Here is a 26,907-nt window from a genome sequence, read left to right on the forward strand (position 1 = left end):
ATGCGGGTCACAGGTGGCGCTGTGGGTTAAAGCCTCAGCGCCTAGGACTTGCCGATCGAAAGGTCGGCAGTTCGAATCCCTGCGGCGGGGTGCGCTCCCGCTGCTCGGTCCCAGCGCCTGCCAACCTAGCAGTTCGAAAGCACCTCCGGGTGCAAGTAGATAAATAGGGACCGCTTACCAGCGGGAAGGTAAACGGCGTTTCCGTGTGCAGCTCTGGCTCGCCAGAGCAGCAATGTCACGCTGGCCATGTGACCCGGAAGTGTCTCCGGACAGTGCTGGCCCCTGGCCTCTTAAGTGAGATGGGCGCACAACCCCAGAGTCTGTCAAGACTGGCCCGTATGGGCAGGGGTACCTTTACCTTTACTAATGGACCAATGCACTGGAGATTCCCCACCGCTCTCTTAAATAAATAAATAAATATTGCAGGTACAGTGGTACCTCAGGTTACATACCCTTCAGGTTACAGACTCCGTTAACCCAGAAATAGTACCTCGGGTTAAGAACTTTGCTTCAGGATGAGAACAGAAATTGTGCTCCGGCGGCGCGGTGGCAGCAGGAGGCTCCATTAGCTAAAGTGGTGCTTCAGGTTAAGAACAGTTTCAGCTTAAGAACGGACCTCCGGAACGAATTAAGTACTTAACCCGAGGTACCACTGTATTTTAAGACTAATAGCATTCCCTCACAGTTGTTAGCCATTTCTGCACTTTAGACATTCACAGTAAAGATTTCATGATTATATATTAATATTCTAAAAATATCACAAGTTCTACATTTTTTGTGCATGTGTATACAATTTTCTTAAAATCTGCTGTGAACACTTGAACACTTGAATGATATCCACACTGTGGAGAAGTCTTCTAGCAAAGATCTGATGGGCATCCATGCTTTTGACTTTCTGGTGTCTCTTGAATACTGTTTTTAGGCCAACAGGCTTTTGCAGCTGTTTAATTAGCCAGTCACTTGGATGATTTTTTGAATTGTTTTTAATGGCTCTTAATATTTTGTTGCTGCAAACCACCCTGGTATTTTAAGATAAGGTGGTACTAAAATACTTTTATGAATAAATATAAATATCTGTTTCCTCTCTGTGTCTCCCTCTCCTTTCTCAGGGTATTGATGATTCCAGCAAAGACAAGTGAGTATCTTGCCTTGTTCTTGGGACCCTAGCAGCGGGTAGGGAGGCTGTGCCAGTTAGAGCCCCTTGCCTGTGTTGTGACAGTCTGGGAGCTGATTCTGCAACGAGTGGCGAGATGAATATGGGGGAGGGACTTCACCGGCAAGGCTTGCTTTACTGCCACTTGATGCCCCCACAACTAGTCATAAAACTGAGACATCTGCCTCTTGCAGCCGAAGCACGCAGGAGGCCCTGAACCCTGAAGATGAAGTTGATGAGTTTCTGGGCAGAGCCATTGATGCTCGAAGCATTGACCAGCTGCGCAAGGACCATGTCAAACGCTTCCTGCTCACTTTCCAGAAGCCAGAGTTGGAGAAGAAGGTACCTTCCCATTTGCTTCTGGAGTCTTCAGCTTTCAATCTGGGCATGGAAATCCCACACCTCTTTGTTCCAGTTCAGGCAGAACCACCCCCACTCCCCGCTGGTAACTTCCCTTTCTCTTGTCTTTCTACTCTGCAGTATTCCAAAAAGGTGGACACCCGCTTTGGCGGCTACGTGGCTTGCACCGTGCTGGTCTTCTGCTTCATTTGCTGCATCCAGATTGTCATCTTCCCGCAGTGAGTGACACATATGCAAGAGTACGTTCGTCATGTACTCTTTCTGCAAACGTGGTACATATGCATTCATGCCCATGTGTGTGCCTTCATGTGCACACGCAGTGAAGGCACACACTTCACAGGATCCCAGTATGTGCAGTGGGTCTGCATCCTACACTTCTCCATTGCTGCATATGGTAGCCATAGGCGAGGTAAGGTGGCATGTACAGATTCATAATAATAATAATAATTTATTATTTGTACCCCAGCCACTCTGGGCGGCTTCCACAAAGACCAAAAATACACTAAGATGTCACACATTAAAAACTTCCCTGAGCAAGGCTGCCTTAAGATGTCTTCTGAATGTCAGGTAGTTGTTTGTCTCTTTGACATCTGGTGGGAGGGCGTTCCACAGGGCGGGTGCCACTACCAAGAAGGCCCTCTGCCTGGTTCCCTGTAGCTTTGCTTCTCGCAATGAGGGAACCGCCAGAAGGCCCTCGGTGCTGGACCTCAGTGTCTGGGCAGAATGATGGGGGTGGAGATGCTCCTTCAGGTATACTGGGCCGAGGCCGTTTAGGGCTTTAAAGGTCAACACCAACACTTTGAATTGTGCTCGGAAACGTTCTGGTCCTAAGCACACCTAGCTCTCATAAAGGCTTATTATGCACTACTTGCCATCATGTGCCACCAGCAGATGCACAGGACCCTCAAGCCGCTGATTCCCAATAAGGCACACCCTGACACTGTGGAAGAAATTGGGCCGGGGGAATCTCAAAGTCAGCTGCTTTCTACCAATTCCAGCTATTGCCCCCTTCTTGCTCATTATTGTCAGCACCAGCTGGTGGAAGCTCTTCGAGATTTCAGACAGGAGTCTTTCTGATCCCTGCCTGGAGACACCAGGGATTGAGTCCGGGACATCCTGACAAACTGGAACGTGTCCAGAGGAGGGCAACCAAAATGGTCAAAGGCCTGAAAATGATGCCTTATGAGGAACGGCTAAGGGAGCTGGGCATGTTTAGCCTGGAGAAGAGGAGGTTAAGGGGTGATATGATAGCCATGTTCAAATATATAAAAGGATGTCACATAGAGGAGGGAGAAAGGTTGTTTTCTGCTGCTCCAGAGAAGCGGACACGGAGCAATGGATCCGAACTACAAGAAAGAAGATTCCACCTAAACATTAGGAAGAACTTCCTGACAGTAAGAGCTGTTCGACAGTGGAATTTGCTGCCAAGGAGTGTGGTGGAGTCTCCTTCTTTGGAGGTCTTTAAGCAGAGGCTTGACAACCATATGTCAGGAGTGCTCTGATGGTGTTTCCTGCTTGGCAGGGGGTTGGACTCGATGGCCCTTGTGGTCTTTTCCAACTCTATGATTCTATGATTCATCCTGCATGCAAAGCAGGTGTCATACCACTAAACCACAATCCTTCTCTCAACTCCATCTCCTTGTCCACAAGTGTGGAGGAACGCTGCTTGAGCCAATGGGTTTCAATTTCCATTTGGATAACCCAGGATATCCCTCATATATTTAGCCAACTCTGCCTGGATTCCAGTCAGTAAAATTATTTGCTGCCACAAATGTTTTAGGGGAAGAGGAGGGAAGAATTTCAGTTGCAGTTATTAGGGAGCATAGATGTGCTGTCTATCTGTGAGTATATTTACACTTTGAACCACGACACCCAAGTTCCCCCTCTCACCTGTGTTACACACCTGATGCAGAAGGGGTCGGCAGATGCCACGTGACAACATTGTGAGAAAAGGCGATATGCTAGACTGATTAAATGGCTAATTTGGGGATATCACTGAGCGAAGGAGGGGTAAATGGGGAAGTGGGGAGAGCACAGTCTGTGGTTGTGGAGGTTTTTGCTTTGAGGCTGATTCTTAAGCAAAAAGAGGAGGAGAAGTGACTTACCAACACAGCCCAACTGGTCTTGGGAGTCAGGGGTCACCACAAGTGGAAAACCCACACAATACACTATTTTAATTTTTTTTAAATTTAACATTCTGTCTTCCAACAATATGCACAATATTGTTAACTTACGCAGTACTTCTGCCTTCCCCGCACCTAGGGCATGGATCTTGTTGGGACCACAATTCTGTCATCCCTGACCATTGGCCACACTGACAGGGACTGGTGGGAGTTGGAGTCCACAAGCATTTGATGAGTGGTGGAAAGCCACATGCGTTACGGTATTCTCCTGACTGGTGGGGCTGATTCTGCCTTGTCTCCCCGCAGCTCCCCTCTGATGCTTGGCGCCTACATCAGCATCTTTGTCATCCTGGCCACCATCCTTTTCGTCTGTGCCATCTACTCCTGCCTTGGCGTAAGTGATTTTTTCTTCATGTCTTTGTGATTCATGACTATCCCAAGGACTCCCTGACCTTCCCTCTGCCAGTCCTTGGACCCCACCTGGGAACACCCCTTATGCCTTTTGAGGGTGCAGTGTGTGGGTTCAGTTTGGTTCCATGTGCACCTCCTGGGTTTTTGCCACAGTGTGACCCCCCTGCCCCTTGAGCCCTTGATGTGCTGGGCTGAGCAGATGGGCCTGCTGCCCTGGTGTCAGGCTCCTGTCCATTTAAGGGTGAGGAAAGGCAAAGCAAGTCAGCAGCCAGGAGGAGGAGGGTCCCTTAGTTGCTCAGGCCAATGAACAAGTTGGGTCTGGAAGGTTTTACATGGATCTGAGAGTATCTTCTGACCACCTCTGGCCTACTGTAGCTAAGAGGCTTTCTGGCTAATCTCCCTGCAGTTTCCTCCTCAGACCAGTCAGAACACAGGAAGCTAACTTCTATACCAAGCTTTGTTCTCCCGGTGCTGCTCTGGCTGGCAACTGCTCTCTAAGGTCTCTCAAACCTGGTCTGTTCAACTGGTCATGCCAGGGAGTGGGCCTGGGACCTTCTACATACCAAGCAGGAGCTCTGCCCCTGAGTGCGCAAACTAAATCCCCACCTGTTTTCGCCTGGGTTCTGATTCTGGTGTAACCAGGCTGGTGCGGGTGAGGGGGCAGTCAAGGCTTCGACTTTCCTGGAGCCGTCCTTTGTTCTAGCCTCTTGGGCATAACGGGGTGTGTGGTGGTGCCCCCCCCCCATCTAATACAACCTCTCGTGACTCCCTACAGCCTTTTCCAGCGGCCTTGCAGCGTGTCTCCCGCAAGATTATCCAGTCCCGAATGAACAGCACGATTACTGGTGTTGCTGCCATCCTGCTGGTCTTCATCTCTGCTTTTATCAACATGGTATGACGGTTGGGAGTGGTGGGCAGGTCTTGCAGTGAGGCCTTGACAGGTGGGGGGACAGTTGAGAACCAAGGCGATATGGGAGTCAGGAAAGAGCACAGAGGTTGCTCTAGGCTGGAGATACACACGAGAGAGAGAGAGAGAGAGAGAGAGAGAGAGAGAGAGAGAGAGAGAGAGAGAAAGAGAGAGCGAGACTAAAGTGGTTTGAGGGAGCTATGCACACACTTCTCATGTCCTGCTGTTTCCCCGGATCAAGCAGGTGTTTGGAACAGTACAAAATTGTATTTACCAGTGGGCAAAAGTGGGAAGAAAGTATACATTATGAGCAGCAGTCCCACTTCCAACCCTCTCCGAACCTTCAACTCTCCGAAGAACCCTTTGTCTGTCTCCGGCCCCAGAGCCCAGGCATTGGCTCTCCATTATCCTGGTTGCCCTAAGTCTCTGGCATTGGGTGGGATCGGGCAAGCCCAGAGCAAACAAGAGCAGCATTGAGTTCCCTGTCAGCCCTACATAGTCGGCCATTTTTCCCCCCTCAACCCAGTTTGCTTGCAGCCGGCTCCGCCTCCAAGACTGCGCTGCCGGGTTTCTCAACATTACACCAGCCGCCGTGGGGCCCTGCCACCTACATGCCCTCAACTACTCGTTGGCATCAGACACTCTGCCCTGCCAGGGGAATGGTGCTTCTAGCTGCAGCTTCCCTGAGGTATGTGTATTTCAGAAAGATTGGGGGGAGGGTTGCATGAGGTGTAAAGACTTGTGGGTGGGACCTGGGGGTTCAGTCACTGGGCCTGGGGTAAGCATTTACCTCTAAGTCCAAGAATGGTCCCTCCTCCCTTTGTTTACATCCTTGCTCCCACAGAGTGCCTTGATATCTTGTGGGTTTGTGGCTCTGACTGGGCCTTGAAGGTTGCTCAGGTGCAAAATCTGAGGCGGGTGGCATATCTGTGAAGAGAGGAGGAGAATGTAACACAAAAGGATCCTGCTGGATCAGACCAAAGGTCAATTGACTATCCTGTTTCACACAACCCAGGTGCCTGTGGGAACTCCACAAGCAAGGCACGAGGCGACGATCTACCCCGGTTGCTTGTCTGTGGATAGTGGCTGTTGGTAGAACCATCCTCTGTGAACTTATCCAACCTCTCCTTTAAAAATATCTTGTGGCCGCAAACACTATCCAAATTAAGAGGGGGGAGAAGGAGAGGTCACGCTTGTCTCAAGGGAATGAGTGTGGGCTTTGGGGAGCACTTTTAGTTGTTCTAAGGGGCATTCTGACATCTCTATCCTTTCCTCCCTGCAGTACTTCACTTACTCGGTGTTGCTGAGTCTACTGGCTTCCTCTGTTTTCCTGCACATCAATAGCCTTGGGAAGCTGGCGTTGCTGATAGGGATGGAGGTGGTGTACCTGGCTGTGGCCGAGGGCCCCCAGGGGGTGTTGTTCAACAACTACGACCTGCTGGTGGCTGCTAATGCCTTGTAAGAATCCCCCCTCCCCTCTGGGACTGGAACAATCTCAAACCTTCAGCCCTGGGCCCTGAAGTTGTCTGGGTGATTTAAAGTGGGGAGGGTCTTCCAGCTTTCACCCTGCGCTTGTTTTCTTCCATGTTGCCCTCAAATATAACTTTTCCAAACAGCCACAAGTAACTGGGCCCAGCTACAAACCACCACAATAGCAAATAACATCAGAAACAAAGATGATATAGCACCGTCACTTTACACCAGAGGTGGTGGTTTTGTGGCCTTTCAGATATCAGCTGAATTGTGGATTCCCAAAGGTTCTCATTCATGCATAATCTCATGAGAGGGGCTTCTTATTCCTTTGGCACTTTTCCCACTTAAAAACAAAAACCCAGCCAGCTCACAACATAGAAAATCCATAATTGGCGCTGGGAGATAAAACAATATGCTCTACAATAATTGACAGACTTATTCCATTTTAACATACGTCATTCACAATTACAATATTATATAATATGTTCATTTTGCCGCTACTGCATAATCCCGTATCTTATTATGCTGTTCTTTAATCGTCAGGAGCTGTAACCATTCTCCTTTTAGCTGCATGTAAGATCGTAGCAGCTGCTAGCAAGTAATAAATCATATCCTTATGTTCTTCCTTCACTGACCCTTCCGAATAATCCAGCAGGAATATGACCAGATGCAGTGGGACTTTGTATCCAAAAATTCTTTCGGAATGAACTTGAACCCATTCTTCCTGAATATTTCTTGACTTGTTCATATTTCTACCGTGTGTGGAAAAATAAGCCAGCAAGCCATCACTGAGCAAACTGCTTCTGTATTTTCTGTGCCCACCTCCCCCCACCTTGGGTGCCCACATCTTTTTCCCCACCCAGGGAGAGGAGAGAGCAGCTTCCTCAGAAGGAGGGAGTTTTAAAGCAGAAAAATCTATTTCTGGGTGAAAGGAGTAAGAACATCCCTTCCTCTGAGAAAATAATTTGCTTCAAATTATATACGGAAGCAGCTCCGTTAGCTAAGAAGTGAAAGAAAGGGAACAACTGTAACTTAATGTTGCATATTTTTATTAAGCAAAATTTATATACCTCTGGATGGTAATAAAACTTGGAAGTGGTTTACAAAAAATAAACCAGGCATAGGCAAACATGATTTGTAAACAGCTAAATTTGGGGAGCAGAGAAAAAGGAAACCGCGCTGAGCCTGCGGTGTTCTATAAAGCTGCAGAAACCTCTAATTGTGATCCATTCTATCTGGACATGGGTGTACATGGGTGTTAAACTAAAGAGGAAGTGACTCAATCTCTTCCCATTGCAAGATACTTGGGGCAGAATTCAGGTGCATCATCTACTACCAGAATCTTCATTGTCTCCCAGCCCATTTCCCCACTTCTAACTCGCCCTCAATCTCATTTGCCTTGCATTGTGGGAGGTGGCTTGGGGTGTTGGTATTGGGTGACTTGGGCCTCTTGCTATAAAAATTCTTCTCTCCCCCTTCTCACAACAGGCCAGCCTTCAATGAGACCAACAGTAGTCAAGATTGGTGAGTTGGAACCAGAAAGGGAGCCAAATTTGCTGTGGTTGTGGGGAATGGAAGATCGTGGTTATAAAGGCTACCTAGAGGTTTGGTGGCGCTGTGGGTTAAACCACAGAGCCTAGGACTTGCCGATCAGAAGGTCAGCGGTTCAAATCCCCGTGACGGGGTGAGCTCCTGTTACTGGGTCCCAGCTCCTGCCAACTTAGCACTTTGAAAGCACGTCAAAATGCAAGTAGATAAATAGATATAAGTAGATAAATAGGTACTGCTCCAGCGGGAAGGTAAACGGCGTTTCCGTGCCCTGCTCTGGTTTGCCAGAAGCGGCTTAGTCATGCTGGCCACATGACCCAGAAGCTGTACGCCTGCTCCCTTGGCCAATAAAGCAATATGAGTGCCGCAACCCCAGAGTCGGTCACGACTGGACCTAATGGTCAGGGGTCCCTTTACCTTTACCTTAGAGGTTTGGTGAATGTGTTACCAAAGCTTTGGAAAAATTAAGTGTACAGCAAGGGGGTACAGGTGACATCTCCAGATGTTGTTGGACTACAACTCCCACCTTTCCTGACAATAAGCCATACTGATGGGAGTTGCAGTCCAACAATATCTGGAGGATACTAGTTTGGGGGAAACTGTCCCAAGGCTGTTTTTAGGGTTTGGGAGAGTGGTAGATTCTGTTTTTTAGAAGTCTTTTGGATTTGGAAGCATCGGATTGTGCTGTTTTGTTTATATATTGTGATGCTATATCAGTAACAATGTGACAGAAGCACTATATAGGTACCTGCCCTGAGGAGCTTACTGTCCAGGTTTAGAGGGGAGGGGAGAGAACCTAGCAATGGTTAAGCAATGATAGCAAGGGACAAATATACCGGTAAGCAAATGCAGTTACAGTGGTACCTCTGGTTATGTACTTAATTCGTTCCAGAGGTTCGTTCTTAACCTGAAACTGTTCTTAACCTGAAGCACCACTTTAGCTAATGGGGCCTCCCGCTGCCACTGAGCTGCTGCCATGTGATTTCTGTTCTCATCCTGAAGCAAAGTTCTTAACCTGAGGTACTATTTCTGGGTTAACAGAGTCTGTAACCTGAAGTGTATGTAACCTGAGGTACCACTGTATATGTAGTTAGGCTTAAGTGGTATATATACATAAATCATTGAGATGAAATTAAATTTAAGCAAATTATATATGGAATTTGTGTACCACTTAATATAACAATCTCTGAGTGATTTGAATGAAAATGCATTATTCAATGAAAGTTTTTATCCAACTTATACTTGGAGTAGCCCTGTTGAAATTAATGGACCCAAGGTAGTCAAGTCTGCTCTGAGTAGGAATAACTTGGCTACAACCCAAAGCTTCCTAAGGAAAGCTAAATAAAAACAAGACGTAACTGTGTACCACAAATAAAAAAAATTAATAACTGGAGTCACAAATAACAGCTTTTATTTCAGCTTGGGATGGCAGCTAAAGGGAAATGTCAAATGCTTTGTGGAAGCAATGGACTTTATAGAGTAACAACGGTGGTTTAATTTTTCCCCTTTTTGATTTATATTCCACCTTCTGCATGTAGTACCCAAGCCAGATAACAACCATGTAATGACAGTGCATTTGGGTTGTCCCCTTGGTGTCATGGCAGCAAGATACTCCAAGCATAAGGGACAGAGAGGGAGAATGGGCTGAGTTTGGTTTTTAAAGAGCAGGGGGCTTCCCTAGGCTGGGGGAGGAAGCAGAGCAAAGGGGTTGTGTCAGGGCTGTATTGGGCACAGGAGCGCAGAAAGATAACAGCTTGCCTTTACTCTCTTTTCTCCTAGTTCTGCCGAGGGGAAAGTGGCCCTACAGTACATGACACCTGTCATCCTGCTGCTCTTTGCTTTGGCACTCTACCTGCATGCCCAGCAGGTGGAGTCTACGGCCCGGCTGGACTTTCTCTGGAAACAACAGGTAGTGGAGAGTGTGAGGTTTCTGCCAAGGCTGGGATGACTCTGGAGATCTCCTGGTGCCAGTGAATTCCAAAGGATGCTGTTAATTCTTGCTGTTTACTCAGCTCTTTGGCATGCCTTCTTTAATTGGCTCTGAACTAAAGGACTTAGTTTGGTGCTTTTATAAATTCAAAGTTATTTTAAGGGACATTTGCTTTATTTTTGTTTGATTGACTGGGATGCTCCCTCTGAGGGTGTGAGAGTCAAGCCTATGGGGGGCTGTGTCCAGAGACCCTTCTACCCCAGAGTGAGAGGAAGAACTTGATCTCCCCAGGGGAGATAGAGGGAGAAGGTGTTTGTATAGCCCCAAAGGTGAGAGATGGAGATGAAATGATTGGGGGAGGGTTGGCTTTCACCTGTTGGATTCATACGTAATTATGGGTTGTTGAAGGTTTCACTGGAGTGAGAATTGAGAGGATGGTGTGATGTGATGGGTGCAAGGAGAGTGTAATGACAGCATGGTTCTTGAATTCCTGAATTGTATTATTTCGTGTGAGGATCCTTTTATGTAATATTAATGTGATTATATAAAAATGCACGTGCGCGCACACAAACACAATGCTGCATTTTGTTGTGTATTTTGTTGCAATTTTGTGTTGAATGATGATGTAAATGTCTCTGAGATTCATCTAAAAATAAAGCATATACAAGTTAAATAAATAAATGGTAGGAAGGAGAGTGATTGGTACGGCGTCTCTTGACTAGGGGTGTAAGCTTCTGTGGTTTAAGATTATGGCTACTGACAGGGCAACAAGTGATGAAACCTGAAACTGAAGAGTGGATTGAGCAAGATCTTTTGTTAGTAGTGGTGAGTTTTAGTCCCAAACATTGCTCTTTCCCCCTCTCTGTGACTAGCAGGAAAGAATAAATTATGCAGATATGTGCAGTCCTGCTGGATGTACAGAACTTCTACAGGCTGCAGAATTTGTGTCTGGTGTGTGTGGTGCAGGCTGGGCAAAACTGTGACCCTCCAGATGTTGGGACTCCCAACTCCTGTCATCCCTGACCACCAGCCTTGTTTGCTAAGGCTTCTGGGAGTTGGAATCCCAAGAACATCTGGAGGGCCAGTACCTTCAACAGCGGAAGTTCAAAAGGCTTAATGAAATCGCACGTCTTGGATAACTGGTACCCTCCTCATTTCGTTCCTGTGTGGCTCTCCCAGGCTACAGGTGAGAAAGAGGAGATGGAGGAGCTTCAGGCCTACAACCGTCGGCTGTTGCACAACATCTTGCCCAAAGATGTGGCCGCTCACTTCCTGGCCCGCGAGCGCCTCAACGACGAGTTGTACCACCAGTCGTGTGAATGTGTCGCCGTCATGTTTGCCTCGATCAGTAACTTCTCAGAGTTCTACGTGGAGCTGGAAGCCAACAATGAAGGCGTTGAATGTCTGCGGCTACTCAATGAGATAATTGCTGACTTCGATGAGGTAACCGCATGTCTTTTGCCTGCATTGGGTTGGAAAATGGGAGGTACCAAAGACTGGCAGAGGTTGAAAGATGAGTATGTTCCCCCTCCTCCCCAAAACAAAGATGCTGGAGGAGGACATGTTTATTGTTTTGACTTCAGTTTTGAAAGTGCCACGTGGATGAATATTTGATATTTGTTAGTCTTCCTTACTGTTTTGTGGTTTAGTATTGTTTGTATTGTGAATTACACAGGAGGCGTCACCATAGTCTTTTCTGTGCTGCATAGGGCCTCTAGGGATCTGGCTCTGTGCCCACTAGGGGGCCCTGTGCCAGGGTGAGGTTGGTGCTCTCTGCATGGCATTCTTCTGAGGACGGCTCTCACCTAGTGCTGGGCATTTGCACGAGTAGAAGAAGAAGAGTTTGGATTTGATATCCTGCTTTATCACTACCCGAAGGAGTCTCAAAGCGGCTAACATTCTCCTTTCCCTTCCTCCCCCACAACAAACACTCTGTGAGGTGAGTGGGGATGAGAGACTTCAGAGAAGTGTGACTGGCCCAAGGTCACCCAGCAGCTGCATGTGGAGGAGCAGGGAAGCGAACCTGGTTCACCAGATTACGAGTCTATCACTCTTAACCACTACACCACACTGGCTCTCTTTTACAGAGCAGAAATAGGAGAGACTTTTGAGAACCAAGGCAAAATCTCTGCCGCTCGGGAGAAGTGCGGCAGTGGCCGTGGAAGGTTTTAAAACAGTAGAAATATATTTTAAAAAATAAAAAATTGTCCAGTAACACCTTAGAGACCAACTAAGTTTGTTCTTGGTATGAGCTTTCATGTGCATGCACACTTCTTCAGATATACTGAACATAGCTGTCAACTTTTCCCTTTTCTTGCGAGGAATCCTATTCGGAATAAGGGAATTTCCCTTAAAAAAAGGGAAACGTTGACAGCTGTGACACTGAAAGAGAAGTCACCAGACCTTTATATACAGTGAGAGGGTGGGGAGGGGTTTTACTCAGAAGGGTGGTGGGAATGGGTGATTGGCTGATAGGTGTGGTAAACCTGTTGACAACTGTTAACAACTGCAATTGGTCTTACAGGAAAAAGCGAGGGGTGAGATGGCTAAAAATAGCTACATCATGTATAATGAGATAAGAATCCAATGTCTCTATTCAGACCAGGTCTCTCCATGGTTTTAAGTTTGGTAATAAGTTGTAATTCAGCAACTTCTCTTTCCAGTCTATTTCTGAAATTCTTTTGTAATATGACAGTTACTTTGAGATCTTGTACAGAATGTCCTGGGAGATTGAAGTGTTCTCCTACTGGTTTCTCTGTCTTGTGATTCCTGGTGTCAAGATTTATGTCCATTTGGCGTACGGTTTGGCCTGTTTGTCCAATATAGAGAGCTAAAGGGCACTGTTGGCATTTGATAGCATACACAATGTTAGAAGATGAGCAATTAAATAGTCCTGAGATGGTATGTTTGATGTTGTTAGGTCCAGTGATGGTGTTGTCTGGGTGTATGTGGCAGCAAAGTTGGCATCTGGGTTTATTGCAGGCTCTGGTACCAGTGTCCATGTTAAATATGCTTGCTGTATTATTGTGGGTGAGGAGTTATTTAAGATTGGATGGCTGTCTGTAGGCAATGAAAAGTCTTCCTCCCAGAGCTTGGGAAAGAGAACTGTTGTTGCCTAGGAGTGGTTGTAACTCTCTGATGATGCGCTGAACTGTTTTAACTTGGGAGCTGCATGTGTTTTAAAACAGATGTGCAATTTTGATGAAAGGAGACTCTCTCAGCATTCGTAGAAATTACCTTCCATTGCTTCTTTCTGTAGATTATCAGTGATGAGCCATTCAGGCAGCTGGAGAAGATAAAGACGATTGGCAGTACCTACATGGCGGCTTCAGGGCTGAATGACAGCACGTATGACCGCGAGGGGCGCTCCCATATTACAGCGCTGGCAGACTATGCGATGCGGCTCATGGAACAGATGAAATATATCAACGAACACTCATTCAATAACTTCCAAATGAAAATTGGTCAGTGGAGCCTGGGAAGGGTGGGCGGGTGTTCCACACTGGGGGGAGAGATTGGGTGTCCTTAAGGCAAGTGGCTTGGCTGCTCTGTTTTGACTGATTTTCCTTTTTTGCATCCCTTCTTCCCTTCCCATTTCTTCCACAGGGTTAAATATTGGGCCAGTAGTGGCTGGGGTGATTGGCGCCCGAAAGCCACAGTATGACATTTGGGGCAACACGGTGAATGTCTCTAGCCGTATGGACAGCACTGGTGTCCCTGACCGTATTCAGGTGAGAGTGGCGATGGCGTGACCTGTTTTGACTGTGGTTAAGGTTGCTGGCAGGCCCATGCAGAGGTCAAGGGTGCAGCCTGGTACACTTGCCTTCAGCCAGGGACCCCGCCAGGGGGTCTACCTGACTTACACTCTCATGCGAAGAACAAGACCCCCATCACAGGCCTCATGGTTGCCAGGATTTAACCTTGGAAGTCTACTTCCTTAGGAGTGGTTCAATAGGTCTGTAATAATATAATCTATGCCGAGTGGCTTAGTCACAGGAGTTCTAACAAAAAAAGTATATATCCCATGCAAAGTTAAAACAGTTAAAAATCAACAAAACAGCAAACCTTACAAAACAAGCAGCAACATTGAACAGCAAGATTCACTCCACACTAGCACCCATCGTTTCTGCATCTAAAAGCCCTACTAAAAAGAGATGCTGTTTTGGGGTTGGTTTGTTAAAAGTTGGAAGGGAGTAGTGTCCAAACAAGCCTTCGTTAAGAAAGAGTTCCCACCTGATCTGATAGCCTCCTGCTGAGCTTCAAATGTAAGGACACCCTAACTAGGACCATCTTGAAGATTCTCCTTAAGGATAAGGGACAAATGTTTAGAAGGAGGCAAACCCATCTATCCTGCTCCTGGGGTCATTTGAACCTTAAGAACACAGTGCCAGCACTTTGAACAGCTGCTAAATTTCTGGGTAGCAATTTAAGGGGGAAAAAATGAGTTCATTTCCATCAGGCATGGCAGCCCTGCTGTTTATAGCTAGCATTTTCCCAAGGTGGGGGCAGCTGTGACACAGCCCATGAGGAGATGATGGGATATTTTTAAGACCCAGCAGCTGGAACACCTGGATCGGAGTGAGGATTGTTGCTGACTCATTCCTGTGCAACCATCACCATTTTTATTTTTTTGCCAGTTGTTGGGAGTCATTTCTGGTGGAGGAAAAGCTTTCCACCAACCGCTTTGAAATTGTTACTTGCTGCCAGTTTTTCCTGGCAAATGGGGGTTGGGTTGGGGGGGAGGCACTATTGGGGCTGGTGGGGAGAGCTGGAAATCCTGTCCAGAGGAGACTTCAGTGAGAAGAGGAGCATTTCAGACTTGTTGTGAGCTGCCTCAGAGACCATGGGAGTGGGAGGGGCGGGATATCCACATTTCTATTAAATAATATTACGGGAGCATTGTGTCAGTAAGGCTCCCTCTGCTGACCACTTCTGAATAGTTCTGGTTGCTATATGAGAGTAAGAACTCCTTTGCCAGACCAAGCCAAAAGTCCCACCTAGGCCAGCATCCTGTTTGCAGCATGGTCTATGAGACGCTTCCAGAGATTCCATGTGCAGCACCTAAAAGCAGCAGCACCCCCTTGTGGCATCTGGGTGTATATTGCCTCAGGATGTTCCGCTTGTTGCCACTAATAGTCATGGGTAGATCCATCCTCCATGAAGCTACCTAGTCTATTTTTACAGCCATCCAAGTGGATGGCCATCACAGAATCTTGATATAATGAATTCATGGGGTTGTATTCACCAAGGGTGAATACAGGATGACAGGATGAGTTACTGTCAATTGGCAGAGCCCTTGCTTGTATACCTAGTGGCTACACCAAAAGCAAGGCCACCTTCCTTTCTTATGGTCCTTCCCCGGGGACACAGAAAGCCTACTAAAGCCCTGAACCTCAATACTTTGGGACTAGGTCTCTTGTAAGCCAAATAACTGAAATGGAGACAAATGCTCAAAAAAAGCCCAAATCCCATGACTTAGGGTTGCCATATTTCAAAAAGTGAACATCTGGACACAAAAGTTGTTGAGCTTTTCAGGCCATTTCCGATGGCCGAATCCCAGCAATGTCCAGGGAATTCTTGATGTATGGCAACCCTACATGACTTATTAGCCCAACCTGAGATACTCCATGACAGGTATTTCAGAGGGGCTTCTATGGTTTTTCTGAGTGGTTTAAACCCTGGATGATGTGGCAAAAGATTTGTTTCTATAGTATCTCTATGTCAGTTCCAGTGTATTTGCTGGATCATTGCATTGCTTAAATGTGCACTAATTATGCCAGGCTTGGGCAGGGTGGGGGCTGCATTGGCTTCCTTGCTGTCCTCAGTCACAAACTGCTTGCTGTCAAAAACAGCAGTATTCACATCAGCTGCTTGGCTTTATTCAGCAGTCTGGCTTTTCCCCTCTCACCAAGACAGGGCAAGAAGGCAGTTTTTGCTAATTGCAACTTCCCTCTGCAGCCTCCTTTTGCCATCCAAATTTTGCTCCAGAGGATTTGGGGACCCTTTGGAACAGTGCTGGGGGACGGGGAGATATGACTGCAAGATAAAGGGGAGAATTTGTGGAAAGTGCCTCCCACTCCCATGTACAGAATCCTCTTCTAGAGCAACAGGCTTTCTGTGAGCAGAGGCACAAAATTGGAAACTCTTAATTCCACCTGCCCAGAACTGCGTGTTCCCTTTCCTCCTAACACTTGTTGTTTCCCTTCTCTAGGTGACAACTGACCTATATCAGGTATTGGCAGCCAAAGGTTATCAGCTGGAGTGCCGTGGGGTCATCAAGGTCAAGGGCAAAGGCGAGATGACCACCTATTTCCTGAATGGAGGCCCGACCAGTTAGCAAGAAAAGAGCCTTTGCTTAACAAAGGGACCTATTAAGCTGGGCTCAGTCAGGCACCATGGGGTTGATTGCTTCTCTGTCTTTCTCTCTTTGCTCTGGATTTTGGAACACACCCTCCTAAAAAGGGAAAAAACCCTACAGCTTCTGAAATGGGATCCTTGATAGTCTTGGAAACAGAAGAGATGTCAGGGGGGTCGCTTTACCCCATACAAGACTTATTTTTTATTTATTTGGAGCAAAGCCTAACTTGGAGTGCCTCCTTTTGGGCCCGTGTGGGTGCTATTTTGGGGTAAAGTTTGTTGTGAACCTTCTGCCGCTCTTGGGATCGACCTAAGGACCTGGTGAAGGGAGGTTGCAGTAGGGGTTAGAAGACCCCACCCTTCTCTATCTGTGGATCCAGAAAGCTGACATTTTGTTTTTATTGTTGAAGGGAGGCTATACCCTTTTCTTTCTGCCCCGCCTCCACCCTGAAGCATTGCTCGGATGTTTTTTGAGCGGGGCTCCATTTTTCTCATGGCGCCATTTTGCTGAGACTTTCCAGAAGCGCAGCAACGGCACTTTTCTCTTGGGGGAGGTGACTTTCCCCCAGTGCGTTTTGTTGGTCACATCTCTCAGCAAACACCCACTCTGTCTTTTTGTTCCTCTGTGTGTGTGTGTGCCTTTTTCTCACACACATAACACGCTCTCACAAACTCACTGTGATGTTTGGGAATCTCTCTCTCTCTCTCTCTCTCTCTCTCTCTCTCTCTCTCTCTCTCTCTCTCTCTGAGGGATTGTCATTTGGGGTACAGTTCTCAGTTGCCAAATTGCTATGTCTGGTTGGAATGAAGGGGAGTGATGACAAGCACTTGGGGTGCTTTGAGGGGGGGCTGGGGGTTGTGGTTTTGATGCCAAAGAGACGGGAAGGAAAAACAGGCCTTCTTTCCCCTGCCTCCCCTGCCACTCTATCTCCTGTAATAGCCAGGGAATGAGGTTTTGCTGCCCTTTGGAGATGCAAACCTGCCTTAGGTGCCTGAAGTAAAGGGGACGGGTTGTTTTGTCTGCAGCCTTCCCCTTCCACCTTTCTGCAGAAGGGAGCTTCTTCCCTACTCACTTGGGACCCCAAAATAAAAAAGTAGAAATTATTTAACAGGAGCTGGAATTGGCAGACAGAGCAAGCTCCTTCCTTCTAGCCCACTCTCATGGATCTTTTGCTATTAAGTGCCATGTCTCTTCTCCACTCATCCTGCCCCCTGTTTTATCCATCTTTAGGTTGGTCAAGTTGGTTCTACTGACCTTGATTTTGGGGGGGTGTTAGGGTATTTTCCCGTCTTTCTCATACATATTATATATGTAGCTCCAGAAAAATAATAGGGTACCCGCCCCCCCTTCTGCTCTTTATCCCAGATGTTGGAAGGCTTGAGGGTGGGTGGGTGTGCTTATCCTAAGTGGACTTCCACAGATTTGGGGTCTGGCTTCCCTAATGAATGTTTGCTCTGACCCTCCTGACTGGCAGGAAACACGGTAGATGACGAAATCAGCAAAGTGAGAGCTCTGTGTTAATTGCCGGATTTAAGTTGGCGAGAACATGGCACGGAGGTGGAAGAGGAGAAGACCCTGGACTCCTTTTATTTTTATTAGCCTAGGTGGGTGGGAAGGGGGATCTATTTGCACCAAAGTACTAACTGGTCATAGGAACTTCAGAAACCATGTGTAAAAAGGATTTGAAAGAGAGCTCACTGTTGAGTGGTGAAAGTGTGTTGAAAATAAGTACGTGTCTGTTTGGTGTAGAAGGGCAGGTCCATGTGGTCAGTAGCTGGCGTGGCTGGCCAGTGGCACAGTTATTGAGCACTTGCTATTTCCCAGATTGATGGGGTTGTGGCTGCCATTTTGAAATGCTCCATCTACTTCTCTAGCCCCTGTAGGGGCACCTTGGATAGTGCAGGCATATGCAGCCTGCTTACATTCTGCCTGTTTCCTCTATAATTTTCCCATTTTATGCAGTGGGTGCAATTCCCCCTTTGGAGGAACCACCTTTGGCCTATTTTCACTTGACCCTGTTCCAAGGAGTCTTTTATCTGCAGCTGTGGACTGAATTGGTTGCAAGCATGTGTATGGGTATGTCCCACCCACTACCATAGTTTGGGTCTTGTCCCTCTCATATCTGATCTTGGCAAGTTACAGCCCCCCGTTCCACCTTTTGTTACATAGGATTCCAGTACTGAACCAGATTCCTTGGAAACAAGGTTTATTTTGCTCAACTCTTTGTCACAAGTGACACCTAAATTGGGGAACATCTAAGCCATGGGGAAGCAAGGGAGCTTTGTGAAATCTCTATTCCATTGAAGAGGATGGATAAAGTGGAAAACAACTATTTTTAATTGAAAAAAATGAGTCTTTTAAAGAAGAAGGGAAAGAAGTTGAAGATTATTCTTTTTTAGTTTACTTTATGGTTTAAAAAGCTCTAATATTCCTTAATTTTTTTAAAAAAGAAAAGATTATTTTTAATGGACAACTGTCATTGTGCATAGCCTATGAGTTACTTATGCTCACCATGGGGAAGACTATGTAGGAGGAAAGAGTGAGTTTTTAAAAAAGACAAAACTAACCCAGACCTCCCCACTTCCTCTAGGGCTACTGCGAAAATGGCTCAGTTGTGTTCCTTGGGCGAGGTGTATGAGCAGAGTGGGCAATATGGCACTTATTTGGTACTTTTTTTCTTTTTGTGTGTGTATATATAAATTATATATTAAAGATCACTTTCTATTACATTGTTTCCTTCTTTCTCTTCTGCCTTCCTAGTGCCATAAACTTGAATAAACTACCTCTCTTCCCTGGGCAACTTCCTCCCACCCCCAGTTGCTCAGTGCACGCATACATGGAAAAGGGAGATGGAAACTTGTGAGAACTGTGAATGTTAGGGCTATCATACAGTTAGGAAATTCTATTCTGCAATCCTCAACACAATTACCTGGGTGTAAGCCCCGTTGAACCCAGTGGGACTTGACCACTGAGCACACTTGCATGAGATTTCACTATTGTACAATTGAATCACATGGGTTTTGATTTGATTTTAAACTGCATGCCATCTGTGTATGAATAAAGATGCTTTTGAAGAAAACACCTCACTAATTTTTAGATGATGCACCTCTCAAGACAGTACCTGTGAACAACAGTTCTTGAATTTTTAAATCTGATATAGAGAGTTATCAGCACCTGATTGATTCAGGCTAAAGACATTTGTTAAGTCAATTTGACTGTAATCATTGCAGCCCAAGCAGTTTGTGTACACTTACATGCCTATGCATTGGTATTTTGCAGGGTTTATCATTAATATACTAAAGCTTGTACATCCCTGATTAAATCTCCTTACATTATTTCAGGCATTAAGGAACAAATATCACTGTGAAGAACCCAAAGTGTAATGTTCTTGGTATAAGCTTTCGTGTGCATGCCCAATTCTTCAGGTATCTGAAGATGTGTGCATGCACATGAAAGCTTATACGTACCAAGAACAAACTTAGTTGGTCTCTAAGGTGATACTGGACAATATTGACTGTGTCAGACCAACACTGCTACCTACCTGAATCTAGAACCTAAGTGTAATGGTAATTTTGACATATAGAACCACATCATTACAGCCACCGTCCAGGAGAATTCAGAAACATGTTACATATTTTACACACATCACTGCCAATAGTATAAAGGATAATGCCCAAGGTATTGGGATCATCTAACCATTATAGAAAGGTGAGCTGCCACAGGGTGGTGTAGAACAGGGATTGTCAGCCTTTTCAGTCCCAGGAACCACATTTAGAGCCATAGAATTTGAGAGTTTGAAGGGACCACAAGGGTCATCTGGCCCAACCCTCTGCAATGCAGGAATCTTTCTGCCCAAAGTGGGGCTCCAACCCATGACCTTGAGATGGAGAGTCTCATGCTTAACCCAAACATGCATTTGGGAACCCATTTCTTAAATGTTACCATATAATTGCATGAAGGTAGTGCTCCTGTTGTGACCCACTTTGGGTCAGGCTGTGACCCATTGGTACTGCAGAGGGTTTGCGTGCTGGAACTTTGGCTAGGCTGTAGTAGCTGCTTCCCAGTACTGATGTATGGAAGTGAGAGCTGGACCATAAAGAAGGCTGAGCGCTGAAGAATTGATGCTTTTGAATTATGGTGCTGGAGGAGACTCTTGAGAGTCCCATGGACTGCAAGAAGATCAAACCGATCCATTCTTAAGAAATCAGCCCTGAGTGCTCACTGGAAGGACAGATCCTGAAGCTGAGGCTCCAATACTTTGGCCACCTCATGAGAAGAGAAGACTCCCTGGAAAAGACCCTGATGTTGGGAGAAGGGGACGACAGAGGACGAGATGGTTGGACAGTGTTCTCGAAGCTACCAGCATGAGTTTGACCAAACTGGGAGGCAGTGGAAGACAGGAGTGCCTGGCGTGCTCTGGTCCAGGGGATCACGAAGAGGCGGACACGACTAAACGACTCAACAACAACAACAACAACAACAACAAAGTAGCTGCTAAGATGACCTGCATTTATACTACATGACTGCAATTCTATATATAGTTAAGTGACAGTAACTTTCCTTAAGCTCAATAGGTCATACATTTAAACTCCTTGCACAAAGCAGAAACCTGTAAGAAAAGCCTGTTGGATCTGGCCAGTGGCTCATCTAGAAAAGCGTCCTGTTCTTACAGTGGCAAACTAGACCTCCATCAAAGGAAAGTGTGTCTCCAGTCTCTCCTTGACTGTTCTCCTCTGACTTCGTCTATGCTAAGCTAGTCAAACAATAGTAAAACCTGAAAGCCTCATCATCACCTTAGTCCCTTGCTAAAGCACAGAAGGGTGGGTTGGTTTGGTGGTTGTGTGCAAGCATCTGTAAAGCCTGCTTTTAAGTTTCCTAGAGGGAAGTGGATTGGGAAGCAGGGAATTTACAAAAAACAGAGTTGTTCCATTTCTCTGTTAAGGTGGTGGTTTGAGAAATGCAGGGGGGGTAAGAGCGCAGCACTAGTCTGCCTGCAGGCCCTGCATTTATCAATTTGGGTCCTTCTAGCATTGATCTTAATTCCCTTTCTTGAAGCACTGCTACAGTGACAGGTCAACATTATTGTAATGGAAAATGCAAGGGGTCCGCATGTGGGGAAATGGGGTGGAGATCATCTATTTTGAAGTTCAATAATGCTGCCCATAAACATTTTATTCTGCCTTAGAACATCAGGCATGGGAAACTCAGCCCTCCAGATGTTCTGGGACTACAATTCCCATCATACCTGACCACTGGTCCTGTTAGCTAGGGGTGATGGGAGTTGCAGTCCCAAAACATCTGGAGGGCTGAGTTTGCCCATGCCTGTATGGCATATGTCATCCATTTGTCCCTGGATGAAACATGTATTGGTCAAAGGTAGACATAACACATGCTCAGGTGCACACATTTGCCAGCATCTACTTAAATCACAGCGAGCTTTGATATTGAAATGTCAGGAACAATCCTCATTCCTGTACTAATTCTTAAAAGAAGAAGCAGGGAGTGCATCGATAAGATAAACAGCCATAGACCAGCCTTCACCAGCTGTGGACTCCCCAGATGTTCTGGAGCACAACTCACATCATCCTTGACCACTGAACATGTTGCTGGGTTGATGGGATTTGGCGTTCCAACAACACTTAGATGCCACAGGTTTCTCACTTGTAATTTATATCCACCCACTTTCTTTTCCCATTTTTTTGCGGGCAAAAAGACCTCCAAACACAGATGATTGTACTGATTTCCTATTTATTTGTAGAACAAATGCGCTAGGTCTAAAACATGGGAGACGGTTATTGCCAATGAGCTCTCACTGACACAGTGGTGCTGCCATGCGCCTCAGGTTCCTATTATGGTTCCAAATGGTTCTCAAAACATGCTGAAGAGGCGGTCGCTGGCTATCATGCTGTCAACAAATCTACAATAAACAAAGAAAACATTTTTAATTGCTGTTCCATTGTCTCGTGGGGTACTGTTTCAGCTGCCAGGACCTTATTTATCTATTGTTAAATTTACCGGTATATCTTTTTCTCCCAGGAGCCCAGGGTGGCAAACAATTGACAAAGCTATAAAAACAAACATCTTTAAAGCCATTTCGAAATAGGTGCAGACAGGGAAAGACCTCAACTTTAAAAGGGTTGTTGAAAGAGGAAGGTCTTCAAAGCACACACAGAGGAATCCTAGGAACTGTATTTTGTTAAGGGTACTGCAAACTAGCTCTGTGGGGAGCAAACAGCAGTTCCTTGGAGAGAAAGGTTCACTGTTTCAGAAGCACATCTTAGCACAGGGGTGGGGGACCTTTTCCCAGCCAAGGGCCACATTGCCTTATGGGGGGGGCAGTGGGCCAAATGAGTGGGTAAGAGGCAAAGCTGGCACAGCAACACATATGACTCTTAACCTTTGTACAGTAGCCTATATTCCAGCCACACAAAGGTCAAAGGTTTCCACACACCCGCAGCCATTCCTCTATCTGCCCTCCAGCCAAGCAAGAGCGTGGATCTCTTAGACAATACAAAGGGTGCTTGGATCCAGTTAAAGCAGCCACCCAGAATCTCTTCTCTACATCTGCACAATGATACCTAATGGGAGGAGGTGCAAGCTGTTGTGTCATGGCATTCAGAGACGCAGGTGGCGAGGTGGGGACGCAGGTGGCGAGGTGGGGACGCAGGTGGCGCTGTGGGTTAAAGCCTCAGTGCCTAGGACTTGCCGATCGAAAGGTCGGCGGTTCGAATCCCTGCGGCGGGGTGCGCTCCCGCTGCTCGGTCCCAGCGCCTGCCAACCTAGCAGTTCGAAAGCACCTCCGGGTGTAAGTAGATAAATAGGGACCGCTTACCAGCGGGAAGGTAAACGGCGTTTCCGTGTGCGGCTCTGGCTCGCCAGAGCAGCGATGTCACGCTGGCCACGTGACCCGGAAGTGTCTCTGGACAGCGCTGGCCCCTGGCCTCTTAAGTGAGATGGGCGCACAACCCCAGAGTCTGTCAAGACTGGCCCGTACGGGCAGGGGTACCTTTACCTTTAAACACACACACACACACACAAACCCACCACAAGCAGCAGTCAATGAAATGGTGCTGGGAAAACTCCCAACTGCAATGGCATTGTCTTTTGCGAGTAAAAGGAGATGTTGGTCGGCTGCTTTTGGAAGGTGGCAGGGATCACGCAACCCCCTTGGTGCACATCCAGACCATGCATTCAAAGCACATCTTTCTCCAAAGAACCCTGGGAACTGTAGTTTGCTAAGGTGCTGAGAATTATAGTTCTGTGGATTCTTTGGGTGAGGCTATGTGATAAAATGTAAGTTGTATGGGATGGATTTGGCCATGATGTACACACAACAATTAAAGGATGAGAGTGAAATCCTCCATCCCTGGCTGGGTGAAGTGGTGGGCGGGCTGATTCCCTGCTTCCCATTGTATGCTCACTTGGTCATAGAGCTCCGTAGCTGGGGATGCCTTTGCACCCTTATCCAAGGGATGGCATCTTCTGGCTTGACTGACCAGTTCTTAGGCAGCCACCAGCCAATCTCTTGTCCACAGGTCATTGGTTCCCTGTACTCTTCATTTGGGTCTAGAAAAAGAAGAAGAGTTTGGATTTGATATCCCGCTTTATCACTACCCGAAGGAGTCTCAAAGCGGCTAACATTCTCCTTTCCCTTCCTCCCCCACAACAAACACTCTGTGAGGTGAGTGGGGCTGAGAGACTTCAGAGAAGTGTGACTGGCCCAAGGTCACCCAGCAGCTGCCTGTGGAGGAGCGGAGACGCGAACCCGGTTCCCCAGATTATGAGACTACCGCTCTTAACCACTACACCATAGGAGAAACCAAAAGCTGTCTAGAGGTGTGGGAGAGAAGGATCTTGGCTTTGGGCTAAAAATCCACTGACTTGAGCAGGACCTTGAGCAACAATGGAGGCTTGAGAAGATAGCTAATAATCTGTGGGTTTAAATTACCGCTGTACATATTGCGTTCAGAAGCTCAACAGTCATGTCCTCATACATGCATCAGCCCTAAACAAAGATGGGATCTGCCACTTTTGACCTATGGCCCCTTCCCTTCTAGAATTATCATATTTCGTCCTTGTCTTTTCCTCCCCTTCCCCAGAGAACCAATAACTACTGTGTCCTTAATGCTCCTGAACCTGCTTGGCGCCCTGGTTTCGGCACTGCAGGTCTAGATGTTGTTGGACTTTGAATTACATCCTTGACTATTGGTCTTGCTGGCTAGGGATGATTGGAGTTATAAGTCCAATAACATCTGGAGGGCCACAGCTTCCCCATCGCTAGGTCAGCACAAAATGTGCTCACAGAGAAGCAGGCAAGAGGAGCTGGAAAGCCAAGCTCCAATGACAGCTGACACAGGCACTTAGGAGACAAGTGGCTTCCCAAGATGTCGTGAGCCTTTTAGGAGGCAGTGGGAGGTGACTGGTTCCTCATTATCAGTTGCCTAGAGGTACTAGCCTGCTGTCCAGGAGGAAGAGGAGGAAAGAAATCAGAGAAAGAGATCAAAATCCCAGGTACACAAGAAAAATTGCTTTTGATTATTAAACCCAACACATTTCAAATTACAGTGGTACCTTGGGTTACATACACTTCAGGTTACAAACTCCGCTAACCCAGAAATATTGCTTCAGGTTAAGAACTTTGCTTCAGGATGAGAACAGAAATTGTGCTCCGGCGGCACGGCAGCAGCAGGAGACCCCATTAGCTAAAGTAGTGCGTCAGGTTAAGAACAGTTTCAGGTTAAGTACGGACCTCTGGAACGAATTAAGTACTTAACCCGAGGTACCACTGTACTGTTCTTCCTCAGGAGCACTCTTGAACATCACATTTCCACCTGGTTGTATACACAGTATAGCAAATTGGTTTGCATGTTCACTAAAAATTTGTGACAACAAACTTCCTTGTTTCGTGGCCAAAGGTTTCCTCCCTGTCTCTCCCTGCTGTCTGGAAGGGCCAGCTGTCATGCTGGTGCAGCGAGTATGGAGGTGGCGCACCTGCCTGGAGCCCAACATCGTAGGAATAAGCAGAGCTCTGCTGGATCAGGCCAAAGGATCAGCTAGTCCAGCATCCTGTCCTCAGACTGGCCAACCAGATCTGTACAGGAAATCCTGCAAGGACATCCTCTTCAAAGAACCATGGGGCCTTCAATCCTCCTCCTTCCTCCAAACCTGCCTCCAGAACTCTCTTAGATTTGCATGCATGCACACACACAGCTCCTGCCAACCCAGAGGTCAGTGCTCCTAGTCCTGGTCCCAGTGCTCTGACTCATAGTATGGATGTCCCTCTACAGAATCCTAAAGACTCCTTCTGCTTTTGCTGAAACCACCATTTAAACCCTGCCTCTGGTAATTATTTACCTACATTTTTTGAGCTTCATCTTTCTGATAGCCTCTCGATACTTCCTGCAGCTTCCCCTGTGTACTGTGCCATCATATCCGCTTGGTCCTATGGGTGGCAGCTTTGGGTAGAAAAGTTCCAGTTTAGGGGTTGGTGTTCCCACTGAAGATGGACAGAAGAAGAAAGAAAACTAATGCAATTCTGGAATATAGCAAAACGGAAAGCAAATGGAACAAGAGGATTAGGGGAATAGAGTTCCCAAAATTATTTGGGCAAAGCCATGACTGTTTAAAGTGGTATGATGCTGCTTGAAATGTGTTGAGCAGATGGGGCCTCGGCCAAATAAAGAAGTAATGAAATTAAGGACAAAAATAGTCATGTTGGAAACAGGAGAATTTCCTCGTGTCCAGGGAATTAAGTCCAATCTAGATCCCAGATGTACCACTTCAGATTGCAGCTGGAAGACAACATGGATGAAAAATATCTCACTAATATACAAACAATCTCTAGGCATAAAACTAGCACACTAAGGGAGAAAGGCTTAAACCATTCTCTCTGATGTGGACCAGTACATGATTCTCGCCTTTGAAAGACTGTGGGATGGCCATCAACCCTTCGATTTCAGAAGGGGACAAAACCAGGAACCTCCTGTACAGTAGGGGTGATGTGTGTGAACAGCACACAAAGAGCTTATCTATGCAACTGCTCTGTCTCAGTTTTCTACCATCTTCAATCATGGTTTCCCTGCAAGAATCCTGGCAATAGTAGTTTAGTGACAGTGGTGGGAATTCCATTAAAGATCCACAGCCTTCCTCAGAGCACTGCCATTCCCAGGGTTCCAAGATGAAGGAATGACAGTTAAGACTTTTGTGCGCAGGTACACATACAGAGCAATCACCACTGGTGAATCCCAGGAAGAGCTTTCTTTTTCAGTGAAGTGTCCTTACCTGGTACTTCATACTTTGGTAATTCTAGTTTTCTGTCCCGAAAGGGGTCTTGATATCCCATAAAAGTTAATCCAAAGAAAGACATTTCCTGCACCTAATTTGCTGTAGGTTCAACCGACTCCACAACTTCCCAACTGCAACCTTCTGCCTTCAGCCTTCTAAAGCATGTTTGCTATGTTACCATGGAGATGCGCAGCTCAGCCCTGTCTCTTGGGAGTTTCTTAAGCAATGAAAACTTGAGTGTGTGAAAGGGCGATTGTGATACCTTGAGAAAAATGTACTGAGGTTTGGTTTGAGGAGGTATCTAGAAAGGAAAAGGGGAGAAGTGACCCTTAACCTTGTGTTTTTTCCAGCTTTATGACT

At 46.6% G+C, this 26,907-nt stretch overlaps 2 protein-coding genes across 6 annotated transcripts in view; one reads left to right on the forward strand and one right to left on the reverse strand.

Moving 5' to 3' along the window:
- Positions 1–18,990, forward strand: part of ADCY6 (adenylate cyclase 6) — a 48,276-nt gene extending 29,286 nt beyond the window's left edge. For all 5 annotated transcript variants that reach the window (XM_081900703.1, XM_081900706.1, XM_081900705.1 and 2 more), the window contains 13 exons: positions 1,110–1,135; positions 1,348–1,495; positions 1,634–1,731; positions 3,943–4,030; positions 4,823–4,939; positions 5,481–5,642; positions 6,237–6,412; positions 7,916–7,951; positions 9,755–9,884; positions 11,085–11,348; positions 13,165–13,369; positions 13,512–13,636; positions 16,117–18,990. In XM_081900703.1, the coding sequence (XP_081756829.1) occupies positions 1,110–1,135; positions 1,348–1,495; positions 1,634–1,731; positions 3,943–4,030; positions 4,823–4,939; positions 5,481–5,642; positions 6,237–6,412; positions 7,916–7,951; positions 9,755–9,884; positions 11,085–11,348; positions 13,165–13,369; positions 13,512–13,636; positions 16,117–16,242 (1,701 nt within the window). In that variant the 3' untranslated portion in view covers positions 16,243–18,990. The remainder of the gene's footprint in view (positions 1–1,109; positions 1,136–1,347; positions 1,496–1,633; positions 1,732–3,942; positions 4,031–4,822; positions 4,940–5,480; positions 5,643–6,236; positions 6,413–7,915; positions 7,952–9,754; positions 9,885–11,084; positions 11,349–13,164; positions 13,370–13,511; positions 13,637–16,116) is intronic.
- Positions 18,991–21,994: 3,004 nt separating this feature from the next.
- On the reverse strand, positions 21,995–26,701 carry SPMIP11 (sperm microtubule inner protein 11). Its single transcript, XM_081900784.1, has 4 exons — positions 26,545–26,701; positions 25,622–25,759; positions 23,685–23,829; positions 21,995–22,180 (listed from the first exon to the last, which is right to left on the reverse strand). The coding sequence occupies exons 1-4, from the start codon at positions 26,627–26,629 to the stop codon at positions 22,132–22,134; spliced, it is 417 nt and encodes a 138-aa protein (XP_081756910.1). The 5' UTR covers positions 26,630–26,701; the 3' UTR covers positions 21,995–22,131.
- Between the last annotated feature and the right edge of the window lie 206 nt (positions 26,702–26,907).

Source organism: Podarcis melisellensis (genome assembly GCF_964234715.1).
Source record: "Podarcis melisellensis genome assembly, chromosome: 2".
Classification (NCBI taxonomy): Eukaryota; Metazoa; Chordata; class Lepidosauria; order Squamata; family Lacertidae; genus Podarcis; species Podarcis melisellensis.

Excerpts from the sequence above, each read along its gene's own strand:
- SPMIP11 (XM_081900784.1), bottom strand. The coding sequence starts at position 26,629 with ATGTCTTTCTTTGGATTAACTTTTATGGGATATCAAGACCCCTTTCGG. Across the intron at positions 25,760-26,544 it reads ACCAAAGTATGAAGTACCAG|TGGGAACACCAACCCCTAAA; the intron begins GTAAGGACACTT and ends GTCCATCTTCAG. Across the intron at positions 22,181-23,684 it reads CTACGGAGCTCTATGACCAA|ATTTGTTGACAGCATGATAG; the intron begins GTGAGCATACAA and ends TGTTTATTGTAG.